The sequence below is a fragment of the Spermophilus citellus genome, assembly GCF_964194105.1.
Source record: "Spermophilus citellus genome assembly, chromosome: 7".
NCBI classification, from domain to species: domain Eukaryota; kingdom Metazoa; phylum Chordata; class Mammalia; order Rodentia; family Sciuridae; genus Spermophilus; species Spermophilus citellus.
The window spans coordinates 148665880-148688885 of NC_138188.1; the positions used below are offsets into that span (position 1 = coordinate 148665880).

General features: G+C 36.6%; 1 protein-coding gene across 1 annotated transcript in view; it reads right to left on the minus strand.

Moving 5' to 3' along the window:
- CYYR1 (cysteine and tyrosine rich 1) overlaps nt 1-23006 on the minus strand; it is a 123227-nt gene that overhangs the window by 12117 nt on the left and 88104 nt on the right. The window contains exon 3 of the mRNA XM_081300703.1: nt 2444-2601. Within this exon, the coding sequence (XP_081156829.1) occupies nt 2444-2601 (158 nt within the window). The remainder of the gene's footprint in view (nt 1-2443; nt 2602-23006) is intronic.

Sequence of the window (23006 nt, forward strand, 5' to 3'; positions counted from 1 at the left end):
AACTGACTGAAATACTTAGAAGTAGTGGAAACCACAGGCAGGTGGAGCATGGTAGGAGGAGGTAGGTCACTGGGAGCATGTCCTTGGGGACTTGCCCCTGGCCCTTTCCTTCCTCTGCATCTTGGCTGCCATGAGCTGAGTAACTTTCCTCCACCGTGACCTTCCTCCCTGTTTCTGCCTTGAAGGCAGCTGACCATGGATTGAAATATCTGAAACCATGAGCCAAAAGAAATCTTTCTTCCTCCAGTTTTTTTTTTCCTCAAGTATCTGTCACATTGACAAGAGCTGACTAGCATACTTCTGAAGGGAGTAAAAGCTACGTGGACCAGGGTGAAACTTAAGGTCAATTCCATAGGTATTGATCTAAGATTAAATCAGGTCTTGTCATGAGGTGGGTTTTTCATCTTCAAGCTGTTTGCTGGATACCCACTATGTGCTAAGCCCAGAATTAGATAATTGAAATAGAGAGGTGAATGACATGCTGACAATAAATATCATATCCATTATTAGATAAACTATATGCATCTTAGAAGATCAAAAGAACCCTGAAAACGAGAGTAACATAAGGAGGACTAGGATGCTGTGGGGGTGGGACACATTAGGATCTTAGGAGGGGGATTAAGTCAGGCTCCATTAGGACATGATCTTTGACCAAAAAGTTGACTGAAGTGAGGGAGGCAGTGACCTTGGTAAAACTCTGAGATGGGAGTGTGCCCTGTGTTCGGGGAACAGCAAGAAATAAAGTGCGCTAGAGCCAGAGTGGGAAGGGAGAAAGGAGAAAGAAATGAGCCTTAAGAAATAGGGGGAAAACAAAGAAAGAAAGAAAGAAAGGAAGAACAAAAAGGAGAAAGGGCCAATTAATAAGGTATCTTGAAGGCCACAATGAAGAAATGGCTTTTTACATTGGGATAAATTCCTCTAGGGGACGTGCGGAGACACTGGAAGATTGTGAGCACAGGAGTGTGTGACATCTAAGTAAAAAGTCTTGCGTTGGTTACTTTGTTGAAAATAGATCCCAGGGGGCCCAGGGAGGATGCTGGGAGACCTGCCAGAACTTTAAGGCAGTGACAGAGGAGAGGGCTGACAGTGCTGTTCCCACTAGGGAAGTAACAGTTTCTGCTTCTCGCTGCAGGAAGGAGTCAGATACTGAGTATATTTTGAAACTACAGCTGCAACATTTTCCTGGTAGACTTCATGTAAGGAAAGAGAGGAATCAAGGGTGACTTCAAGGTTTTCAGTCTTAAATAAAGGGCTAGAGTTGCCATCCGTTGAAATGGAGGAAGTTGTGGCTAGAAGGGATTTGGGGAGAAGATCAGAAAAATAGCTTTAAATATGTCACAGTTGGCATGCTTATTAGGCACACAAGTGGGGATGTCCAATATGCCCTGGGATAAAATGAATCTGAAATTCAGAGCAGAGGTTTGGATTGGAGATATTATATAACTTTGGGGAAACATTAGCATATAAGTTGTACTTTCATTGCAAAGTCAAATGGTACAGTTAAAGTACGTGTGGAAGAAGATGCAGAGCCCCAAGACACTGTAACACAAAGATAGGAGGGAAGAGGAAGAACTGGCAAAGAGGAACTGGAGAAGTCATCATTCCCATATTCATCTGAAACTTGTTCCCTCAAATGAATAGAGAAAAGATTAAAAAAGGAAGAAAGAATTATAGGATTGATGCATAGGGTAGACTATATTTTAAAGGCACTCTGTTTCTTTATTGCAGGGACTTAAAGAGGACTTAAGGGTGGAGGGGAAATTATTTTCTAAGAGTGTGTCAAAGTAAGAATTTGCTTGCCTTTTATATGCCAAGTAGTATAGATGCAGATTGACAATGAAAGCACTATTGAAATCGCTAGTGCAAAATGCAGGATTTTGTTTATGGAATCACATGTACTCGATAAATTTATATGTGGAGTTTCTAGCAGATTTTCAACAAATACTTGTCAAATTATTAATATATTACCTTTGCTCTTTGTTGAGAATTTTTGTGAAAGCGCTTCTTTTAGTATAATGAGGACACATGAAAACTTTTAAAAATAATTTTTCTCAAGATGTATATATGCTATTGAATCAGATACCAGTTTACCAAGACATGCTTTCTCTGTAATTATCTGTCAGGCTCAGTGGTAGGTAGATGGTGTGTGTGAATTGTCTATTTATCTTCATTCTGGCTGACTGGCAATTGTAGTCAATGAGAGATCCATTGAAAATATGAATACCCTCAAATACAAAATGGATTTTCTTACTTGGGTCTAAATAATCTCTATTCAAAGCTAGAGCTTCAAACTACATTTACTTAGAAATACCCTAGAAACCTGAGATTATTTTAGATAGAGTCTTTAATGTTTTTTTTTTTTTTTTTTTTTTTTACTCTCCAAGGATTTGAGCCTAACAAAGAAAATTGGACTCCTCCTTCAGGAGAAGGCAGTTTTTCTCACCAGGGTAGGAGGAGATGGCGTTGATGTGGGTGGTTCTGATGACACCCACCCGGGTGCCCCGGTTGTTTTTCATGCACATGCAGACGCATATGGCAATTCCAGCAATGACCCCCATGATGAACACAATTCCAAAGACGATGCCAGCAATTGCAGTGCCCCTAAAAGGACAAACAAAAGCACCTTCATTAAAAAGGACTTCAAGGATTCTTTTTTTTTATTTATTCATTTTTATTCATTTTTTTATTGGTTGTTCAAAACATTACATAGTTCTTGACATATCATATTTCACACTTTGATTCAAGTGGGTTATGAACTCCCATTTTTACCCCGTATACAGATTGCAGAGTCACATCAGTTACACTTCCATTGATTTACATGTTGACATACTCATGTCTGTTGTATTCAGCTGCCTTTCCTACCCTCTACTATCCCCCCTCCCCCCTCCCCTCCCCTCTTCTCTCTCTACCCCCTCTACTGTAATTCATTTCTCCCCCTTGTATTATTTTTCCCTTTCCCCTCACTTCCTCTTGTATGTAATTTTGTATAACCCTAAGGGTCTCCTTCCATTTCCAAGCAATTTCCCTTCTCTCTCCCTGTCCCTCCCACCTCTCATCCCTGTTTAATGTTATTCATCTTCTCATGCTCTTCTTCCCTACTCTGTTCTTAGTTACTCTCCTTATATCAAAGAAGACATTTGGCATTTGTTTTTTAGGGATTGGCTACCTTCACTTAGCATAATCTGCTCTAATGCCATCCATTTCCCTCCAAATTCTATAATTTTGTCATTTCTTAATGCAGAGTAATACTCCATTGTGTATAAATGCCACATTTTTTTTATCCATTCGTCTATTGAAGGGCATCTAGGTTGCTTCCACAGTCTTGCTATTGTGAATTGTGCTGCTATGAACATCGATGTGGCAGTGTCCCTGTAGCATGCTGTTTTTAAGTCTTTAGGGAATAGACCCAGAAGGGGAATAGCTGGGTCAAATGGTGGTTCCATTCCCAGCTTTCCAAGAAATCTCCATACTGCTTTCCAAATTGGTTGCACCAATTTGCAGTCCCACCAACAATGTACAAGTGTACCCTTTTCCCCACATCCTCGCCAGCACTTGTTGTTGTTTGACTTCATAATGGCTGCCAATCTTACTGGAGTGAGATGATATCTTAGGGTGGTTTTGATTTGCATTTCTCTGACTGCTAGCGATGGTGAGCATTTTTTCATGTACTTGTTGATTGATTGTATGTCCTCCTCTGAGAAGTGTCTGTTTAGGTCCTTGGCCCATTTGTTGATTGGGTTATTTGTTATCTTATTGTCTAATTTTTTGAGTTCTTTATATACTCTGGATATTAGGGCTCTATCTGAAGTGTGAGGAGTAAAGATTTGTTCCCATGATGTAGGCTCCCTATTTACCTCTCTTATTGTTTCTTTTGCTGAGAAAAAACTTTTTAGTTTGAGCAAGTCCCATTTGTTGATTCTAGATATTAATTCTTGTGCTATGGGTGTCCTATTGAGGAATTTGGAGCCCGACCCCACAGTGTGTAGGTCGTAGCCAACTTTTTCTTCTATGCCTTGTCTCTGGATTCTTTAGTCGTTCAAATACGGTTCCATGGCTATAGGACAAGTGTTTCTTTACAGATATTCTGATGGACAACTTTTTAAAAGAGAATTCCTTGAGTCAGTCAAGCAAACAGTCTGTATTTCAAAAGGTAAGGATAAGTTATAAACTTTTAGGGAATCCTCTTCTAGCACATAATTCTGGTGCTGGTTTTAAGAGTGGATGTATTTATACAACACACGATTCTCTGTGTATGCAATCTGAAAAGATAATTAAAAACCCATTCTGCTGTGTACCTAAGCAGCAAAGAATCTGGTCTATTGAGAATAGTATGTATGTGTTTAATGAAGACAATCTGATAAATGACATGATACCAAACATGATTTAATATTTATTCTTAATTCAAACGCTTCAGAGGATTTTTTTAACGACAGAATGAAAAATAAACCAAACACCATATTCGTTAATATTCAAAAGTATAACAAACAAGCATTCCCATTAAAATCAGGAACAACTTAAGCATAACTTCTTTTCCTACTCATGCTAATAGTTTTCTCCAAAAAGTTTTAGCTCATGCAGCGAAACCATAAATATAAAAAAAATGCATGAGATAAAACATTATCATTATTTGTGGATAATTTGGAGGCAACTATATTCATCTACTAATTTGAAAAGTAATGAAAAAATCTATCAAAATGAAAATTTTGAATAGTCAGTATCATTTCGAACAATGTTCCCTAAGGAAAAACAGCACATGTGTGTACAAATAATAACAAGGATATTCATCAACATGATTGTGGTGAAATGTTCACAGAACATGGTTAATTTAGTAATAATATGATGAACGAAAAAGCAAGTTTTAACAGTATTTACAGAATAACTGCAATGAGGTAAAACTATATTTCTAAATATCAATCATTTAAATAGAGATATAGCAGTTATTTTATAAATAGGGGGAAATAAAGGAATTGTCCACACTGACCTGCATTAGTGGTCTTCAGATCAAGCTTCTGGACCCCATTCCTGCTATTTCTTGCTGAACTGCTCTGTAGAACCACTTTCTTTTATTTATTTATTTAATTTGTTCTAATTAGTTATACACAACAGCAGAATGCATTTCAACTCACTGTACACATTTGGAGCACAACTTCTCATTTCCCTGGTTGTACATGATGTAGAGTCACACAATTCGTACAATCATACATGTACATAGGATAATAATGTCCGTCTCATTCCACCATCCTTCCCAGTCTGACAGCCCCTCCCCTGCCTTCCCTGCCCTCTGCCCAATCCAAAGTTGTGGAACAACATTCTTAAAGACAGATTCAAACAGAGGCAGTCTTTCAGGTCTTTGCATGCTGGTAAGCTCTTCTCATTAAAAAAAAAAAAAAAGCATCCTATTTTGGGTTTGTGAATGCAGTCTTGTTTCTCATTCTCTGAGGTACTTATATTCACTGAAACTTGCCTTAATTTTTCTGTTTCCTCTAGCCTGTGTTCCTTTTCATTGATTGTTCATTTTGACCCCTTTTATGTTTGTTTTCCTCAAATGTCTGGGGATCTTTGAATACCCTCTGCTGTGGTTTACTTCTGGTTTAAATGTGTACCCAGGGGCTCATGTGCTGGGAGCATGGTCACTAGTGTTGTGATGTCATGAAGTGGTGAGATCTTTAAGAGGTTGGGAGGTCACTGGGCACATGTCCTTGTAAACAGTTTACATGATTCTCCAATTGCTCTGTCTTTCTGTCTTGTCATGTGATTGCTCCCTCTCAACATGCTCCATCACGATGCCATCTGCCATGATGTGACATAGTCACAGGAAACTTTGCCAGAGGTGTTTGGACTTTCAGACTCAAAAAGTACAAGCTACACAAACCAATTTTTAAAAAAGTTACCCAGCTTTAGGTATTTCATTATAGTAACTGAAAACAGACAAATATAGAAATACACCTTCTTCTTCTTCTTTTTTTCCCCCCAAGGATGAGGACTGAACTCAGGGCCTTGTGTTGCTAGACAAGTGCTCTGCCGCTGAGCTAAATCCCCAACCCCTAAATACATTTTCTTATATATATAGGCTTTAAATAGGTGCTTGTTATTTCAGTGCTCATGACCAGAATTTGACAGGTAACCTCCACAGATAAAGACCATCTGAGGTCAGTTTTCCTATACCTTTTCCTGTGGGATGTTCATTTTTCTCCATGAAAAGATTCTCCAATATCAAACTTGGATATCATGCATCTGACTTCCAGTATCCTAAACCTTGAACTTTTGCTGGAAAGAAAATAAACTTTCACAAAATCCTCATGCTTTTACCTCAGAGACCCTGTCTCTCACAATACCACGACTGCTGGCTTTTGGATTTAAGAGTATAATCTCTGAACCAAGATAACCTGCATTCCAATTCGGGAACCCTGAGAAAGCTTCTCAGCTTCTCTATAACTCAGTTTCCTCATTTATAGAATGATAATTTGGATCCAATCTGTAGAATTTCTTGTCACGATCTTTGTGCTTGTGGATTTCTGTGCTTGGTAAGAAAGATTTTTTTCTATTCTCAGTGCTCCCTAGACATCTATTTTATACTTCTTTTTTAAAATGTTTTTTATTTGTCAATGGACCTTTATTGTATTTATTTCTATGTGGTGCTGAGAATTGAATCCAGTGCCTTACACATGCTAGGCAAGCACTCTTTGATTGAGCTACAATCCCAGCCCTATTTTATACTTTTTAAAGATACCCATAATCTCCCACTGCAAATTATTGGAGCCAATCACATTTCACATGTTGAGGACTTTCAGATTTTGAAATACAATATGCTGTGTCTTCTATGATACTCGCATAAGCAGCTGGGTAGCATCCTGAGCATATTTATGTTTCTATAATGAAGGTAGGAATATTAACACTCATGGATTAAAGATGGATTCAAAGAGAAGTAGTCTTTCGTGTCTTTGCATGCCTGTAATCTGTTTAAAAAAATAGTGTCACAGATTACAAAGAGATGGCCAAAAAGTCCCAGGATTGTTCTAGTCTGATGTTGCCACCAATAATAGACCCTGACCTGCAATTCTGAGATCTTCAAAAGCTCGTGACAAGTGAAAGTACAGATAAGGGACTGTGAACCTGTATTTGTACTTTCCACAAGGTATTTTCTGAGATTTTTCCCTGCTCACTTAAAAAAATAGAATACCATTGAAGATTTCAATAAACTCCTTTAAGATAATTCTACAGGCATTTTCACTTTGCTAGTAAATTATGAAAGCAGAATATAAGACATATTTGGAGGTGTTGCTATTGGTAATTAAAGAATGTCAGAATCTAGTAATTTATTACATAAATCTTCTCAAGACAAAGATTTATCAAAGGAGATAATTTAAAATAAGAAGATGAAACGTTATCAGGAAACCTTTTTTATTGTAATTTCATGTCTAAATAAGATTAAATTGGAGGGCTGAATTTATGTTCCAGAAATAATCAATGGCCCAATTATTCAGGCATAGAGTTTTCAAAGTATGTGTTCCGGAAGCTTTTAAGATATCCAATTGGGGCATATTTATATTAATTAATTTCTTTTTTAAATAGAAGAAAGTAGAATATTAGTAACATTTGTTTCCCTGTTGACAGCTGCTGCAAAAGTGTCTGCTCTTAAGGTCAATAATGAAGTCACAACTCATATGTTAAAGCAGTTTTTTGATTAAATCATGATTTTGGTGTCCTTGATCCTTTGATACCCATTAGCAATTGTAAATTAGAGTTTAACACATGGCAAGTATAGAATTTATAGCATTATTTACTCTGTTATCAATTAAAAGAAACAATGGGAAAAAAACAGGAATCTTCTGTATATAAACAATTTGATTTAGCTAACTGTTGGAAAGAGAAACTATTAACTTGAGAAATTTAGCATCCTGAAAACACTTTAGGGAATGTATTTTTTTTTAAGAATGCTTTGCAAGATTTGCATGTTTCCTGCCTTTGAAAGCTTACTTTGGAATAATTTTAAATTCACAGGAAGTCATAAGAATAAAACAGAGGGGTCTGCTGTATCCTTCACCCAATTTCCCCCAAAGGTTACATCTTAACTATAGTACAGCATGAATGGGAAAACCCACATTGGTGTAAAGAGTGCGTCCAATTCTATGTCATTTGAACATGTGCTTATGTTCTTATGATCATTACAGCTAGCAAGGTACCAAACTATTCCATCACAAAATACCTCCCTTGGGCACCTACTTCATGGTCATGTCCACTCCTCCTTTCCATTCTCAGTACCCCTTGGCAGCACTGATTTGCTTTCCACCTGTCATTGCAAGAATGTTATATATATGGAATCACATGATACCTGACCCCTAAGGCAGCTAGTTTTCACTTAGCACAATCCTCTGGGAATCCACTCTAGGTTTTAGGTGTGAATTACAGTTGGGTCCTGGATAAGTAGGATTCCATGGTATGGATATCACACCATTTGTTTAATTATTACTTATTGTAGCACCATTTGGTTATTTCAAGTTTTAAGTTTGGCAAATAAATCTGGTGTATACAATCATGTACAGGTCTCTCTCTGGCTATAATTATTCATTTCTCAACAATAAATGTTCAGGAGTATGATTGTTAGGAGGTATATTATTTATGTTTGATTTCCAGAGAAAATGCCAAACTGTTTTCCTCAGAGTACCTGTACCATTTCATGTTTATACCAGCAATGAATGAGATTCATGTTTTCTGCATCTGTGGTAATTTCCCTGCATCCTTGGTATTGCCAATATAAGTGCCATTAATTTTTAATTTTAACTGTTTTAATGGTGATATATCTCAATATACAATCTCCTCCTCCTCCTCCTCCTCCTCCTCCTCCTCCTCCTTCTTCTTCTAAAAGTAGTACTGGGGATTAAACCCAGAGGGGCTCTACCATTGAGCTATATTCCAAGAACTTTGAAAAAATTTTGGATATAGGGTCTTGCTTAAATTTCTGATCCTTCTGTCTCAGTGCTTTACTTAGCTTTTGAGTTGTTCTGGTCAGCAAGAACAATTAGAGGAGGAAAAGTTTATTTTGGCTCATGGTTTCAGAGCTGCATTCTATGGTTGGCCCAATCTGTAGCTCTAGGCCTGCGGGGAGACAGAACATGATGACAGAAGGGCATGGCAGAGGAAAATAGCACAGGACATGGCAGAAAGAGTGCCCTCAGAGACCTACTTCTTCTAGCCACACTCCACCTGTTTACAGTTGTTGTCTAGTTAATCCCTACCAGTGGATTAACCCATTGATTAGGTCATCTCTCTCATAATCTAATGACTTCATCTCTGAACATTATTTCATTGTTTCACAAATGAGCTTTTGGGGGACACCTCGTATCTAAACCATAACACTCAGTGCCTGCTCTTAAACTCAATAAATGAAGTTGCAGCTCATACATTAAAGGAGGTTTTTTGATTAAATTATGATTTTGGTGTCCTTGATCCTTTGACACCCATTTGAAATTATAAATTAGAGTTTTAACACTTGGCAAGTATAGAACTTATAGCATTATTTACTGCGTTTTCAATTAAAAGAAACAATGAAAAAACAGTAATCTTCCTGTATATAAACAATTTTATTTAACTGTTGGAAAGAGAAACTATTAACTTGAGAAATTTGGCACCTTGAAAACATTTTAGGGAATGCATCTGAACATATCTAAACCCTAACAACTCAGCCTCTCAAGTTGCTGGATTTACAGGTGTGCACCATCACGCTTGGCTTCATCATCGTCTTAATTTGCATTTCCTTAATGGCTAGTGAAGTTGAACATCTTTCCATGAGCTTATTTGACATTTCTATATCTTCCTCAATGAAATGGCTCTTCTTTTTTTCCCCCCTTTATGTGGGTTGGTTATTTCACTGTTGAAATTTTGTAAAGACTTATTAAATTATAGATAAAAGTCCTTTATCAGATAGGTGGTTTGCAAATATTTCCCCCACTCCATAGCTTTTTGTTGTTGTTAATCTCTCAACAGGGAGAGAATAAAAGAACTTTAATGAAGCCTTCCCATTGTTTCTTTCATGGAATGTGCTTTTGGTGTCATGTCTAAAAACTCCTTGCAGAGCCCTAGGTCTTCTTACGTTTCCTCTAAAGGATTTATGTATAGCTTTACATTTGATATTGAAGCTTTTTATCCATTTAGTTTAATTTTTGAATAAGTGTCAGGTTTAGGATTTTATTTATTATTTATTGCCATGGATTGCTAATTGACTGAAAACACTGACCTTCTTCCATTGGCGTGCTTTCGTCCCTTTGTCCAAATCAGTTGGCCATGCCTGTCTGGGACTATTTCTAGGTTCAGTGCAGTTCTGCTGTTGCATAGGTGTTTTGACAGTGTTGAGATTCCGTTGGTTGGTGAAGTTGTTCAGTTCTTCTGTATCCTTTGCTGATTCTTCTTTGAGATGTTCTATCAATTATCGAGGTGGATGGTGAAGTCCTTAGGTATGATTGTGGGTTTGCATTTTTCTCTATTCAGTCCTGATTTTGTTTTCTTGCGTAGCTGCTGGTGGTCTTTGGAGTGGGGCTATATTGAGTTCTGCCTGTAGTGTTTGGCCACAGTCAAACGGTTATGTCTAAAAGTTTTCTTTCTAGGTTGCCTCTTTCTGAATTTGGCTGGAGAAAGCAATCTTTTTACTGGGGCTTTTATGATCTGAACCCACTGGCGTTTTGTATTTCCAGGTGAAAACTCAGGGAACTCACAGTTGTGTTCTGTGGTCCACCAGGTTCCTAATTGTTCTGTCTTTTTACTCTTTACTCTTCAGAATCTTCTGATTAGGGCTTATTGAAAAATAAAATATTATAATAAAAAAGGTATTGTCTAAAATTGCAAAGTGATTTTTTAAAAAACCCAAGTAATATATAAATACCTTTATAGAAAAGATAAATACATGATAAATGTCTTTAAATGTCAGCTTTTAATACCGCTTAGGTTTTTAGTGTGAAAGCAGTTGCCTACATATATTTAGTGATTCTGGACCTTTTTCTATGCATACAAATAAACTATTCAACCACATTTATTTAAGCCAAAATGGAACTATCACCTGAAGAACTCTGTAATAGAAATGTCACCCTTTCTTAAAACCATATCAACTGTAAACATAGATCAAACCTGAAGTTACATTTCCTCCCTCTTGGGAGAATAAATAAATATAACTTATTTTTAGTTTTGTTAATTATTTTTATTTGAACTGTTGATTTTCTGTCCCATAAAGCATAATTTAGTTAAAAACACAGAATGAGAACATTCTGTTTTCAGGATAACTGCCATAACACCTTTCATGAAATTACAAATTTCAAAAGTAATTATATCTCACTATTTTAGTAATTTTGAGTGAGCTTAGTATTAAATAAAAACATTTAGCTTTCTTATTTGTATGACAATCAATAGATAAAACCCCAAGGTATTTATTATGTTTCAGATGTGAGGTGTCCCCCCAAAGTTCATGGGTAAGAAAGCTCAGAGGTGAAACGATTGGTGCATGAGAGCCTTAACCTAATCAGTGAACCCACTTGAATGGATTAACTGGGTGGTAAGATAGGTGAGTAGTGTGTGGCTGGAGGAGGTGGTGTCACTGGTTTGTGGCTATGGGTATATATTTTGTCCCTGGTGAATGAAGTTTCTCTTTCTGATTCCTGGTGCTTTCCTTAGCCACACATTTCCTCCATGATGTTCTGACTCACCTGAGGCCCCAAGGAATGAAATAAGCCATCTAAAAATAAAGACCTCGGAAACCAGGAGCCCCAAATAAAAACTTTTCCTCTTTGACTTGTTCTTGTCCGGTATTTTGGTCACAACAGCATGACTGAAACCATGATACAATCAAGTTATTCTTTGTAATCATTCATTGTAATTATTCTAAATGAATGCATTCTTAGTTGATTTAGTGAAAGAGCAGACAAAGGCCATGGGTGAAATGAGACCCACTAGTTGTTTTCATAAATAGTGTTTTGTTAGGACAAAGCCACACCCTTTCCTTATGTGTTGTCTGGCTGCTTAGGTGCTACAAAGTGAAAGTTGGATAGTTGTGACGGAGACCACATGCCTACGAGCTTCAATATTTACTGATTCCTGACTTAATTCTCCCAAATATCTTAATGTTGATTTTCCCTAGGTGAAGTTTTTGAAAAAGTTATGCCACTAAAGATATTGTAAGAAAGCAAAGTTGTGGCATAAGTGGGGCAATTTGTACTGACAATTGAACACCCTATGGTATTGGGATGCTCTTTTCGTTCTTTTAATTAGAAACTCAGAGGAGTTGCAAAAGTTTGAATATTCTTTTTGATTAACCCTATTAATATTAGTTACTCTAGTACATTTCTGATGCTATCTTAACACAAAAATCATTTATGTTTCATGGAATAAATAAATAAATAAATAAAAAGTATTTGAAACCTTCAAGCTCCCCTCCCCTCTGTACATCTCTTCTGTTTATAATAAATCAGTGATAAAAAAAATAAGGGTGAATAATAAAAGACAATAAAAAATAAGGTCTGTAGTGTTTCCTGTTTCTGGCACACAGCTCCTAAAACCGTTGGAATCTCTGGAGTGCTGAGTGTTTTTCTCAAGCTGATGAAAAGCCTGATTGCTGGGAGCTCCTACAGGGGACTTGTCACCAGCAAGACTGAGGTCTGATTCAATAGTTGGAATTTTCAGCTCTACCAACTGACCTTCAGGAAGGGAAGGAGGATTTGGGGTTAAATTTATCACCAGTGACTGGTGATTTTAGTCACACACGCTGTTTTACTCAGCTTTTTCACTGTGGAGACTAAAAGACCTGACCAGAAAAGTTTTAGGGGAGGAAAAGTTTAATTAGGGGTTCACAGTTTTAGAGGTTCCAGTCCATAAGAGGCTGGTTCCACTCTTTAGGGCTCAAAGTGAGGTGGGACATAATGGAAGAGTGTGACAGAGAGAAGCAGCTCACATGATCGGGAATCAGAGGTTGGGAGAGGGGAGGGGAGAGAGAGAGAGAGAGAGAGAGAGAGAGAGAGAGAGAGAGAGAGAGAGAGATCCACTTACCAGATACAAATGTAAACCCCAAATCCATGTCCCTGATGCCCACCTCCTCAAGCCACACCTACTTGCCTTCAGTTACCACTCAGTTAATCCCTATCCAGATATTAATTCCAGAGATTAATTCACTGGTTGGGTTAAGACTCTCCTCTCTCAACCCAATCATTTCTCTGTTAACCTTCTTGCATGGTCTCACACATGAGCTTTAGGGGCACCTCACATCCAAACCATAACATATGCCTACTTAATGAAGTCTTATTATAAAACAACGATATACATACAGATGGCTTTCAGCTTGTTGAACACCTTGAGGTGCTGGGGCAGTGGTGTGCTGGACAGGGCATGGAAGCCTGAAAGCTTCAAGCTGTCCTCCCTCAATACCTTGATCGGTGCATCTTTTTTGTTTCTAATAGACCAATAACAGCAAAGTGCTTTCCTGAGTCCTATGAGTAGTTCTTGCAAGTGACCACCCTTGAGGGATCTCTTTGGCTTTCTAACCAAGTTTCATACATAGAAATGAGGGTATCTGATATTCAGAGACCTGCAAGTTATGTCTGGTGTTTGCAGTGAGCACCTGTGGGAATGAGCTCTCAAACTTGTGAAGTCTGAAGCTAATTCCACATAATTAATATCAGAATTAAATTAAATTATAAAGGACAGATATTGTTATCAAAATTGGCTCATGTTAAGGGAAAAATCTTTAAAGATGCATGTAAAAAAGTATCAAGTTCCTATTGTTCAGCTTCATAGGTAGATGTTGACTACTGGATGATAAAGAAAGAAATTGGAACAAAATTATGGTCTAAAAATTTGCAACAGTGAGATTTTGCAATCTAGACATTAAATGTATTTGTAGTGGCTCTAACAATAATATAAAACTGTCTTTTATATCAAGGCTCAATGATAATTTACTTCATTCCATTAATAGCTTTTATGTGTAGAAAAGATTCTGATAATGTTGCATTGTTAGAATGATACTGACAACACAATTCTAGGTTCATCATTATTATATAGCAACCTCACACAGACATCTTGATATGATTTTACTATTAAATAATATTTAAGAAAAATAGTAAATGTGAGAAAAATTCTAGGGAAATATTTCTGTTCTCTGACATGATTCAATTTACAAATGCATTTTAGCAATAAGCATAATAAAAGAATTTATGAACATTTTACATAATTATCTAGTAACATCACTCACAAAATATAGAAAAATAAAAAAGGCCATAGAAATATTTGATGCCCACATAAAAGTATGCAAACTGTAGAACATTTTTGCTTATAGAAACTTTTTATATGAACATAAAAGGTTTTAAGAAGTACATAGCAAAAGGTAAATTTTTTAAAGGGAGAGCTTTCTGGAAAAATGACCACAATTTTGAAAGAATAAATTTGAAATGAGTTAATTTCCTATTATAATGTACAAATAAATTAAACATGAAAAAAATTAAATTTATTTATTAAAGAAGGAAATGTAAAATCATTCTATTTCTTTATCAAAATCCATATGTGATGAATTAGAGCAATGACAAAAATCCTATTCCAACAATATACAAAAGAAGAATAAAACTTAGAAAAAATTGCCCATTGGACTACTACAGTAGTATTTGCTTAATAATCTGTGTCTTTTGTGTCAATGCATTACAATATTGTCATACCCTTCAAAACCAATACTTTATAACATTTTGGGGAATTTGTAAGAAATATAGTTCAGTAAAATTTTGACTTACTTAAGTTTAAAATAATGCATTTTCTTGCCGCGTGCTGTAACAAATCATTACAGATTGGTCAGAATGGAAAAACAAACTTAATGGAGTACAGTTTTCAATATTATTTACCTCTACAACTTCCACTAATAATCATAGGTCCTTAGAATTCCAACTTGCTCACTATATCTAGTAACATGCACATCTCCATATATTAAATAAAACTATAATTCCAAACGGTTAAATTGTTATAAAATATTTTTACTAATCCATGTGCATAATATTTATGGAGAGTAGGAGAACCAACCTATATGATTTTCCCAATAAGCTTATATTAATTGCAAAAAGAATCCCTGTGACACACACATTTCCAAAGATAATAGTAGAGTAAGAAAATAATGACTCTGAATGGATAAATTTATCTGGTTTACTGAATAAAGCCCTGTGGAAGAGAGAGTTGTCTACTTCAATTTCTGTCTTCTGCATTTTCCTTGATAAAAGAAATCTTGAATATCAGCTGAACACACAGCTACCTGAAATAAATGTTTTGATCTAGGTACCCTTCAAGATATATTTTTTTAATGTGATGAAGTTCGGAAAATAAGTTGTAGGTAAAACATTTTGTGTCCATTCATTAAGAAACCCACTTAAGAGATGGCTTGAATTGGATTTTTTTGTCCCAACTTCTTCATTTTACCCTCTATTCTGCTTTCTGAAATAAAAAATGCAGTGACCATGTCTCCATGTTGGCCCAAGAGACAAAGGCCATATCCTAGGGACAGAGAAAGTATGAATTTGATAGAATTTGCTTCTCCAGTAGCTACTTAGAAATGCTATAGCAGTTGCTTATCTCTGAATTTCTTTTACCTGAGAGAATTAGTTTTAATTTTAATCCATTAAAATCACCATTACTTTGAGTGTGTGTGTGGCTGTGTATGTATGTATGATATGCTGTCTGACGTACTCTGATTAAATACAACTCCTTTTTCAAGGTTATTATACAATCTCAGCTACTGGAAACAAAATGAAATATTTAATGTGTAAACAGCAGTTTTATGGAATATACAGATACTCGGAAACCTGTATAAAGATTCCACACCACCACCATCACCCCTCATATCAGTAGCAAGAGGACAAGAGATTACATTCAAATTCTGTTAAATTGTAATCTTTCATCTTAAATTTTATGTAGAATTAGATTTTATGACTCAGTGAGGACCTTCAAGAAATAATCTACATTGCTTAGACATCAAAGAAGACATCAAAATGAAAATAAAAATGGTCTTGAATGTGTTGTGAAATGTAGGGTGATCTATACAATAATACTTTTATCACTAGATCTCAATGTAAATGCTTTGATTGATGAAGAGAGCAAGAATAATTCAGGACAAAAAGGATCCTTTGAGTTAGTTGTTTTGCCCTTATCTTCACTGATCATATTTTCTGAAAAAGTGCTCAGCTCCAATCTGATTTTGTGCCAATATAGATTCAGTGGAGATTAAGTGTGTGTGGTTAAACAACAGTAATACTAAAAATACCAATTAAACATTCTTTTCCAGCTTACTACATAGAGATATAAATACATATACATATGTGTATATACGTGTGTGTGTGTATATATATGCACATATCTATATGTACAGGGATAGAGAGGGAGGAGGAGGGGAGAGAGAGAGAGAGAGAGAGAGAGAGAGAGAGAGAGAGAGAGAAACAGCACATATATTTCAGGGAATCCTCACTCAGAAGCATATTTTCTAAACCAAAAAGCCATTTATGAAATATATTCTATCAAAAGCATTACTCTGATATGTGTATGCACACACATTTATCCTCTATCATATTTTCCTTTAAAGGACTAAGGATATAGCTCAGTGGTAAAGTTCCCCTGGGTTCAATCCCCATACGAAGGAAAAAAAAAGTCTTTTTAAGACAGGGTCTTACTATGTTACTGAGGATCTTGTTAAGTTGCTGAGAAGGCTAGTGTCAAAATTGTGATCTTTCTTCATTGGCCTCACAAGTTGAGTGTGTGATTCTGTACCTGGCGCCTTATTATATATCCTTGATGTGTTATAAATATGTGTACAAACTGTTTTAGCCAGTTCTTTCATTGCTGTGACCAATAGACCAACAAGAACAAATTTAGAGGAGAAAAAGTTTATTTTGAGGTTCAAGGTTTCAAAGGTCTCAGTCCACAGACAGGTTGTTAGCTTCCTTGGAGTGCCCGTGAGGCTGAACCTCATGGCGGAAGAGTGTGGTAAAGGAAAGCATCTGGGAATAGCACTCAGGAAGCAGAAAGAGAGATTTGCTTTCCAAGGGTGAAATATAAACTTAATGGCATGTCCCTAATGACCCACCTCATCCAGCCACAACCTTCCTACCTATAGTTACCATCCAGTTAATCTCTATCAGTGAACTAACACTGATTAAGTTAATATTTTCATAACCCAATCATTTCACCTCTAAATTTTCTTGAATTGTCTCACACATGAGCTTTTGGGGGGACACTACACATCTAAATCAAAACAGAAACCAAATGTCATTTGATTAGCTGTCAGTGTAGCTCCAAAATGATACAACAAAACATACTATATATCAAAATCTAAATGCAATGGTTCATAGCTATGGAAGTTTCTAGAACCTTTTCAAGTTATATTTTCATTTTCTACATGAAAGTGTTTCATTTAACTATTTCACAGCAATATTTGAAAAGGTGGTACTGACCCACAATTGAGTATATTTAATTTTCCAGTCATGACTCTCAGGGGGTTTGATTTATTCCTCAGCCATTATGTCTACAATTATTCCAAATGGCTGTTACTAGATAGCAACATCTGTCACATACTGGCACTGTTCTGGGTCCTGGGGTATGAAGTTGAGAAATATATATGAAAAAAATTTTAAAGTCATATGTCATATAGCAAACAAGGACAGAGATTATGAGGGTCAACTATCTCCAGGCATAGAAGACTAAGACTGGAGAACAATGAAAGAATTGGTCACACTCAGCAAAAGAGAATTTTTTTTTTCTAACAATAAAACCTAATGAAGATAGCAAACTAAAGGGAGTAGTTGTGATTTCTCAATCTTATTAATTATATCTAACAGTTTTTGACGTGGAAGGTGTTTTGTGAAATTGAATCCAACCCACATGTTTTGCAGGTACAAAAACCAAATATGCGAGAGGATTAAAAAAAGTACTTGTGAAAGATTTTGTGTCTAGTTTTGTGGTAGGTTGAAGGACAGAACTTGGCAGTCCTAAATTGTCACCACAGAGCTGTCTAGGTGGCAGTGGACTGTCTTGCTCTTACTCTTTACAATATTCATGGTATTATGGTTTGGATGTGTGGTGTCCTCCCCTCAAAAAGCTCATTTGTGAAACAATGCAAGTTTTAGAGAAGAAAATAATTAATTAATTCAGTGAATCAATCCCCTGATAGGGAGCAACTGATGGTGCATAGGAAATGGCTAGAAGAGATGGGGCATATCTTTGAGGTGTATATTTAATGAGCTGAGCTTAGTATTTCTTTGCTTTCTAATCACCATGTGAGCTGCATCCCTCCACCACACTCTTCCGCCATGTTGTTTTGCCTCTCCTCAAGCCCTGAGGAATGGAGCCAGCTGTCTATGAACTGAGACCTCTGAAATCATGAGTCATGAAATAAACTCTTCCTCCTCTACAATTGTTCTGTTCAGGTCTTTTGGTCACAGTGGTGAAAAAAAGCTGACTAAAACACATAGAATCTCATCATTGAGCCCAATTCTCTACAAAGCACTAGGCATGTAAAGATGAAAGGAAGTCTAGTTGGGAATTGGAGAGACTATAGTAAAAGTGATTTTTGATATGCTTGGAAATTGATGCTCAGAGATCTGGTGACTAATTGAATGGGGGAGTGAGAAGCAGTCATGCAGAATGCCCTACATGGCAAACAATATAATCTGTAAACTGTGTTGACATGAAAAGACAAGATTTAAATAAGTGGAGTCACTGCATATGAGTTCTTCTGCCTTCCACTTTTGAACCCTAAAACATTCTTCTGGATATAACTCTGTCATTCCTATTATATCAGCATAGGGTATCCTTCTGAAGTAAGGTTTGCTGAAACTTCCCACTGAGCTAATCAATTTAACTTGCTTATGATGATTACTTTAGACCAGACTTTCTATGCCTTTTTATCAAACAAATAAAAAAAATCACAAACCAATTTTTGACAGAGACTACAAAGATTTCTATTGAAAGTTCACTTCTTTCTGAGATTAAGTCCTGAAAGCATATTAGACTCAAGAAATTGGATCTTATTATAAAAATTCAGACCTAATCTGCTTTTCGTCCCACTTACTCAAGGATGAAGTTTCAAATACATATAGAGGCTCACAGTAATTGACCTGGCAGAGCAGCTACCTTTCAGGTCCAAGAATTTAAAGGTCGAGTTTGGAGTTTGTAAACCTTTCCAGATTAGCTGCTAAAGCAGGCAACAGACCCTGATGGCATACAAGTCCCCTGGCAATGAGCTCCTGTGCCAGCCCAGTATTTTTTTCTGTGGTTCTGCTGACTGCCTGACTATACATTACAAGCTGGCTTGCTCTCCTCTTCCTGGTCCCTGGTGAGTCCCATCCTCTGCCAAGACAAGCACATGATTGATAGCTGTCAGTTGGGGACATCTTGTGTTCTAGACCTGCCAGCCATTTGCCTGGTTTTGATATAGTTATCCATACCTACTCTCATGAGCCTCAGGCTGTCTAGACCTGGCAGCTGCTTCCTGGTCACACCTCTCAGAAGGTCTTACTTACAACTTCACCTGTGCCAGTCTGATGTGATTGATTAGAGCCGTCACATTTGATCTTTCTCTTAGGATCTCACCTCTTGCTCAGTAAAGTCATTCACAAGCAATTCATTTTCATCAGAGCAGCAATATCATTCTCTCTTGGTTTAAATGACTGCTGCTGAGAGCTCCAAATAGTTACTACATTTGTGTCTTACCATTATCTATCAGAGAAAAATAATTTCAATCTCCTCTCATTCCAGCAAATATAATCCCAGAGAAGGAATGTGATTGGCCCAGATGGGAATGGTAACAAACCAATAGTTTTGGTACTATGAGTAGTACAGCTTAGGTTACATGCCTGTCCCTAAATCTTCCATGTGTAACCAATGGGGGACATAAAGGTAGCTGGTTCAAGAGAAGAAGTAGGAGTTGGCAAACAAAGAAATAGATGTTCACACACCTGTAAACTTATATAGTTGGCATTGATATAATTCTAGGTCCATGTCTTCATCTATAGGTATAAGCTGGAATTATAAGGAAAGAAGGACAGATAGGGACAAATGCCCCAAATCTAAGATCTATTTGCCCTTCACCCAAACATATAAGTGACACTAAAATGTCAGAAAGATAACCTTGGGCAAGTTTGCAGGTTTGATACCATGAGGATTTCTGTGACCATCCATTTTGGCAGACCCTTACTTAAATAAAAAAAAAAAAAAAGTTTAATCTAGAGATTGGTGAGAATAGTAAATTATGCAACACCAAACATTTAAAAATATCTCCTCTGACCTAAATATAGTGTTGAAGTTTTAAGAAAACAGAGACTGGGGATGACAGATGTATATATACATGCCATTCATAGTAGAGTAAGGCATTAAGAGCAAATGGGGAAGCACAGACTAGTTCTATGAGACCAAAGAGGATGGTACCTAATCCAGACATGTTAGTGTGTGAGGGCATGTTTTAGTGTGTGGTGAGTAGAGGTTGGTGTGTTAAGGAAAGAGGTTGTATTGCATATGTTATGCCTGAGCATGGATTACTGAAGGAGGTAACTTGTCTGACTCTTAAAAGAAGATACAGAATTAAAGAGAATTGATAGCAGGAGTACATTTTGTACTAAAAGAACAATTTATAAGTGCCATAGGAATTTAATATGTCATGATGTGTTTAAGAAGCCATGAAAAGTCAAGAGTTGCTGGAATAAAAAGAAGGGAGGTAAGGTTTCAGAATAAGCAGGGGTGTGGGCAGATTGGGAAGGTCTTCAATGACACTCTAAAGAGCTTGGAGTTTTTACTGGAGTTCCTGGGAAGTGGGAAGCAAGTGAAAAGCTGTCAGCATGGATCAGTCTAAGAGTAATGTGGAGAGTGGATTTGATGGTTTCAGACTATATGCAGGAAGCCCTATTAAAAGATCACTGTAATTATCTGAGTAAAAGATGGCACAAGACTCAAAGTGACAGTGGAACTGTGTCAGGGAAGAAGGTGGGAAGAAGGGAATTCGGGAATAACATAGAAAACCAATTCATCAGTGTCTTGAAGTCACCAAGTTTCAACTCCTCAAGGACTATTAGAACTATGCCATCACCAGTCACCTGAAGTTTTTGAATAATTCCAGTATTTAAAAGTCACTAAGTCTGGAGGCCATGCATGTGTGTGACTTTGAGGATGAATTTAATCTATCAGACCTCCATCTCTCTTCCAAAAAAGAGAAGTCTACAGAGGGGACACTCTGACTCTTTATAAGAAAGAAGGTAAGGATCAGATCCAGCCAGGTGTCATAGAGAGGGCAGGACATAAACTGTGCTTATGATGCCTTTGTTAGTGGTGCCTCCTGGCCCGCCTGGAACCCAGTGTGTTTCCCAACATGAACATTTTTATGAAAAGCTTGTCCAGTTTTTAATACTGCATTCCATAAACTTTGGGGATAATGAACACACAGAGATAGGAGGTTGGCTTTATTCATATAAGCAACCAACTTTTAATTGTCCTCCAAAACTCTTATACTTAAGCCTCTCTAAAACATAAGTTAAAAAATAATAGTTTTTGAGTTGTTCTTAGATTGATTCATGCAATCTGATCTGCTCACCGAGGTCTTTGTACAGTTAGAATCTAATTAGATTAGATAATGCTTGAGCTTCCCTTCAGCTTCCTAGCACCACAACTAATTAGCAGAAATTCTACCTTAGTAATACAGTTGCTGCTGGTCAGTAAAGGAAAGCTAAGCAAAGGTGGAACTCTTAGCCTAATGAACTTAGAAAAAAGACTGGAAGTAAGTTAAATTTTAGTGTGATTATTAATTACAGTCCAATGAGAATAAAAATTCTATATGAATATTGACTAGTTGTAACTGAAGCTGAATTTATTCACACAATTGTCTTTTCCAGTATCACCTTCAATTCTGAAAGGAAGAGAAAATATCTCTTTCCAATAATTCTTATCTCATTTATTGTCAATACAAGCAGCAATCTTGTCTGTGGAGAGATAATAATCACCAAGGCAATAATGAATATTTTATATAAGTAATTATAACTGCATATACCTATTCATATTATCTAGTCCACTCTAAAATAATGACTTGGAAATATATAGTTTTATCTTAAAAGTCCTGGCAAAATAGACTAAATAATTACAAAATAACTGATGTAGAAAATACATCATTTTACATGACTTTTTAAAATAAAGTAGTCAGGGTATGTTAAGCAGCCTTCACTAGTTTGCTGATTCCACAACATGTACATGTATTAAGAGATTGCATTTATTCCATAAGTATATACATTTTTTTCAATTAAAAAAGAAATAAAATTTTTAAAATGGGGATTCTGTACCTTTTTTTGGAGCAGAACACTTTATAGCACTCTTTGAAATTCTTACAGACCAGGGAGCATCTTACTTTTACAGCCACACAACTGAAAGGGAAAGGATTTATTCCTGATTTGAACCATCAGAGTGATGGTTCTTATATCACAGTTTGGTCTGGATGTATGTCTCAGAAATCAGGCAAAGTTCATCCTGCTCCATGTATTAGGACATGAAGCAGGGAGGAGTAGCCTGAGAAATAACAGCTTTCCTACTAGGGGGCAAGAAAATTAGTCAATATAAACTCTGCAGACTGACTGTCAATATAGAACACTATAAACTTCAGTTATTCAAGTAACTTATACTGCTCGTGTAGACAGGCAGAGTGAAGCACATTAGTCTGAGCTGTTCTTACCAATTGATGATTCTTCTGTTGAAATTAATGCAGATTAGGCAGAAAGATGTGGATCTAATAAGGAGAAACTCAGCAACAGGGAATAAGGAATAATCTTTGGTTTCAGAGATCCACCTTCATAAGGGGAGCAGTAGACTTCAGGCAGAAATGGGTAAGGATCACCAAGCATCCACATGCCTCTTTACATTTCCCACTTTCTCATATCTCCTGGAATGACCTTGCAACTAATGCTCCCCTATGGATACTAATGGAAGGTATATGTCACTTCCTGTCAATATCAGTTAGCATCAATGCCTCTTCTTCA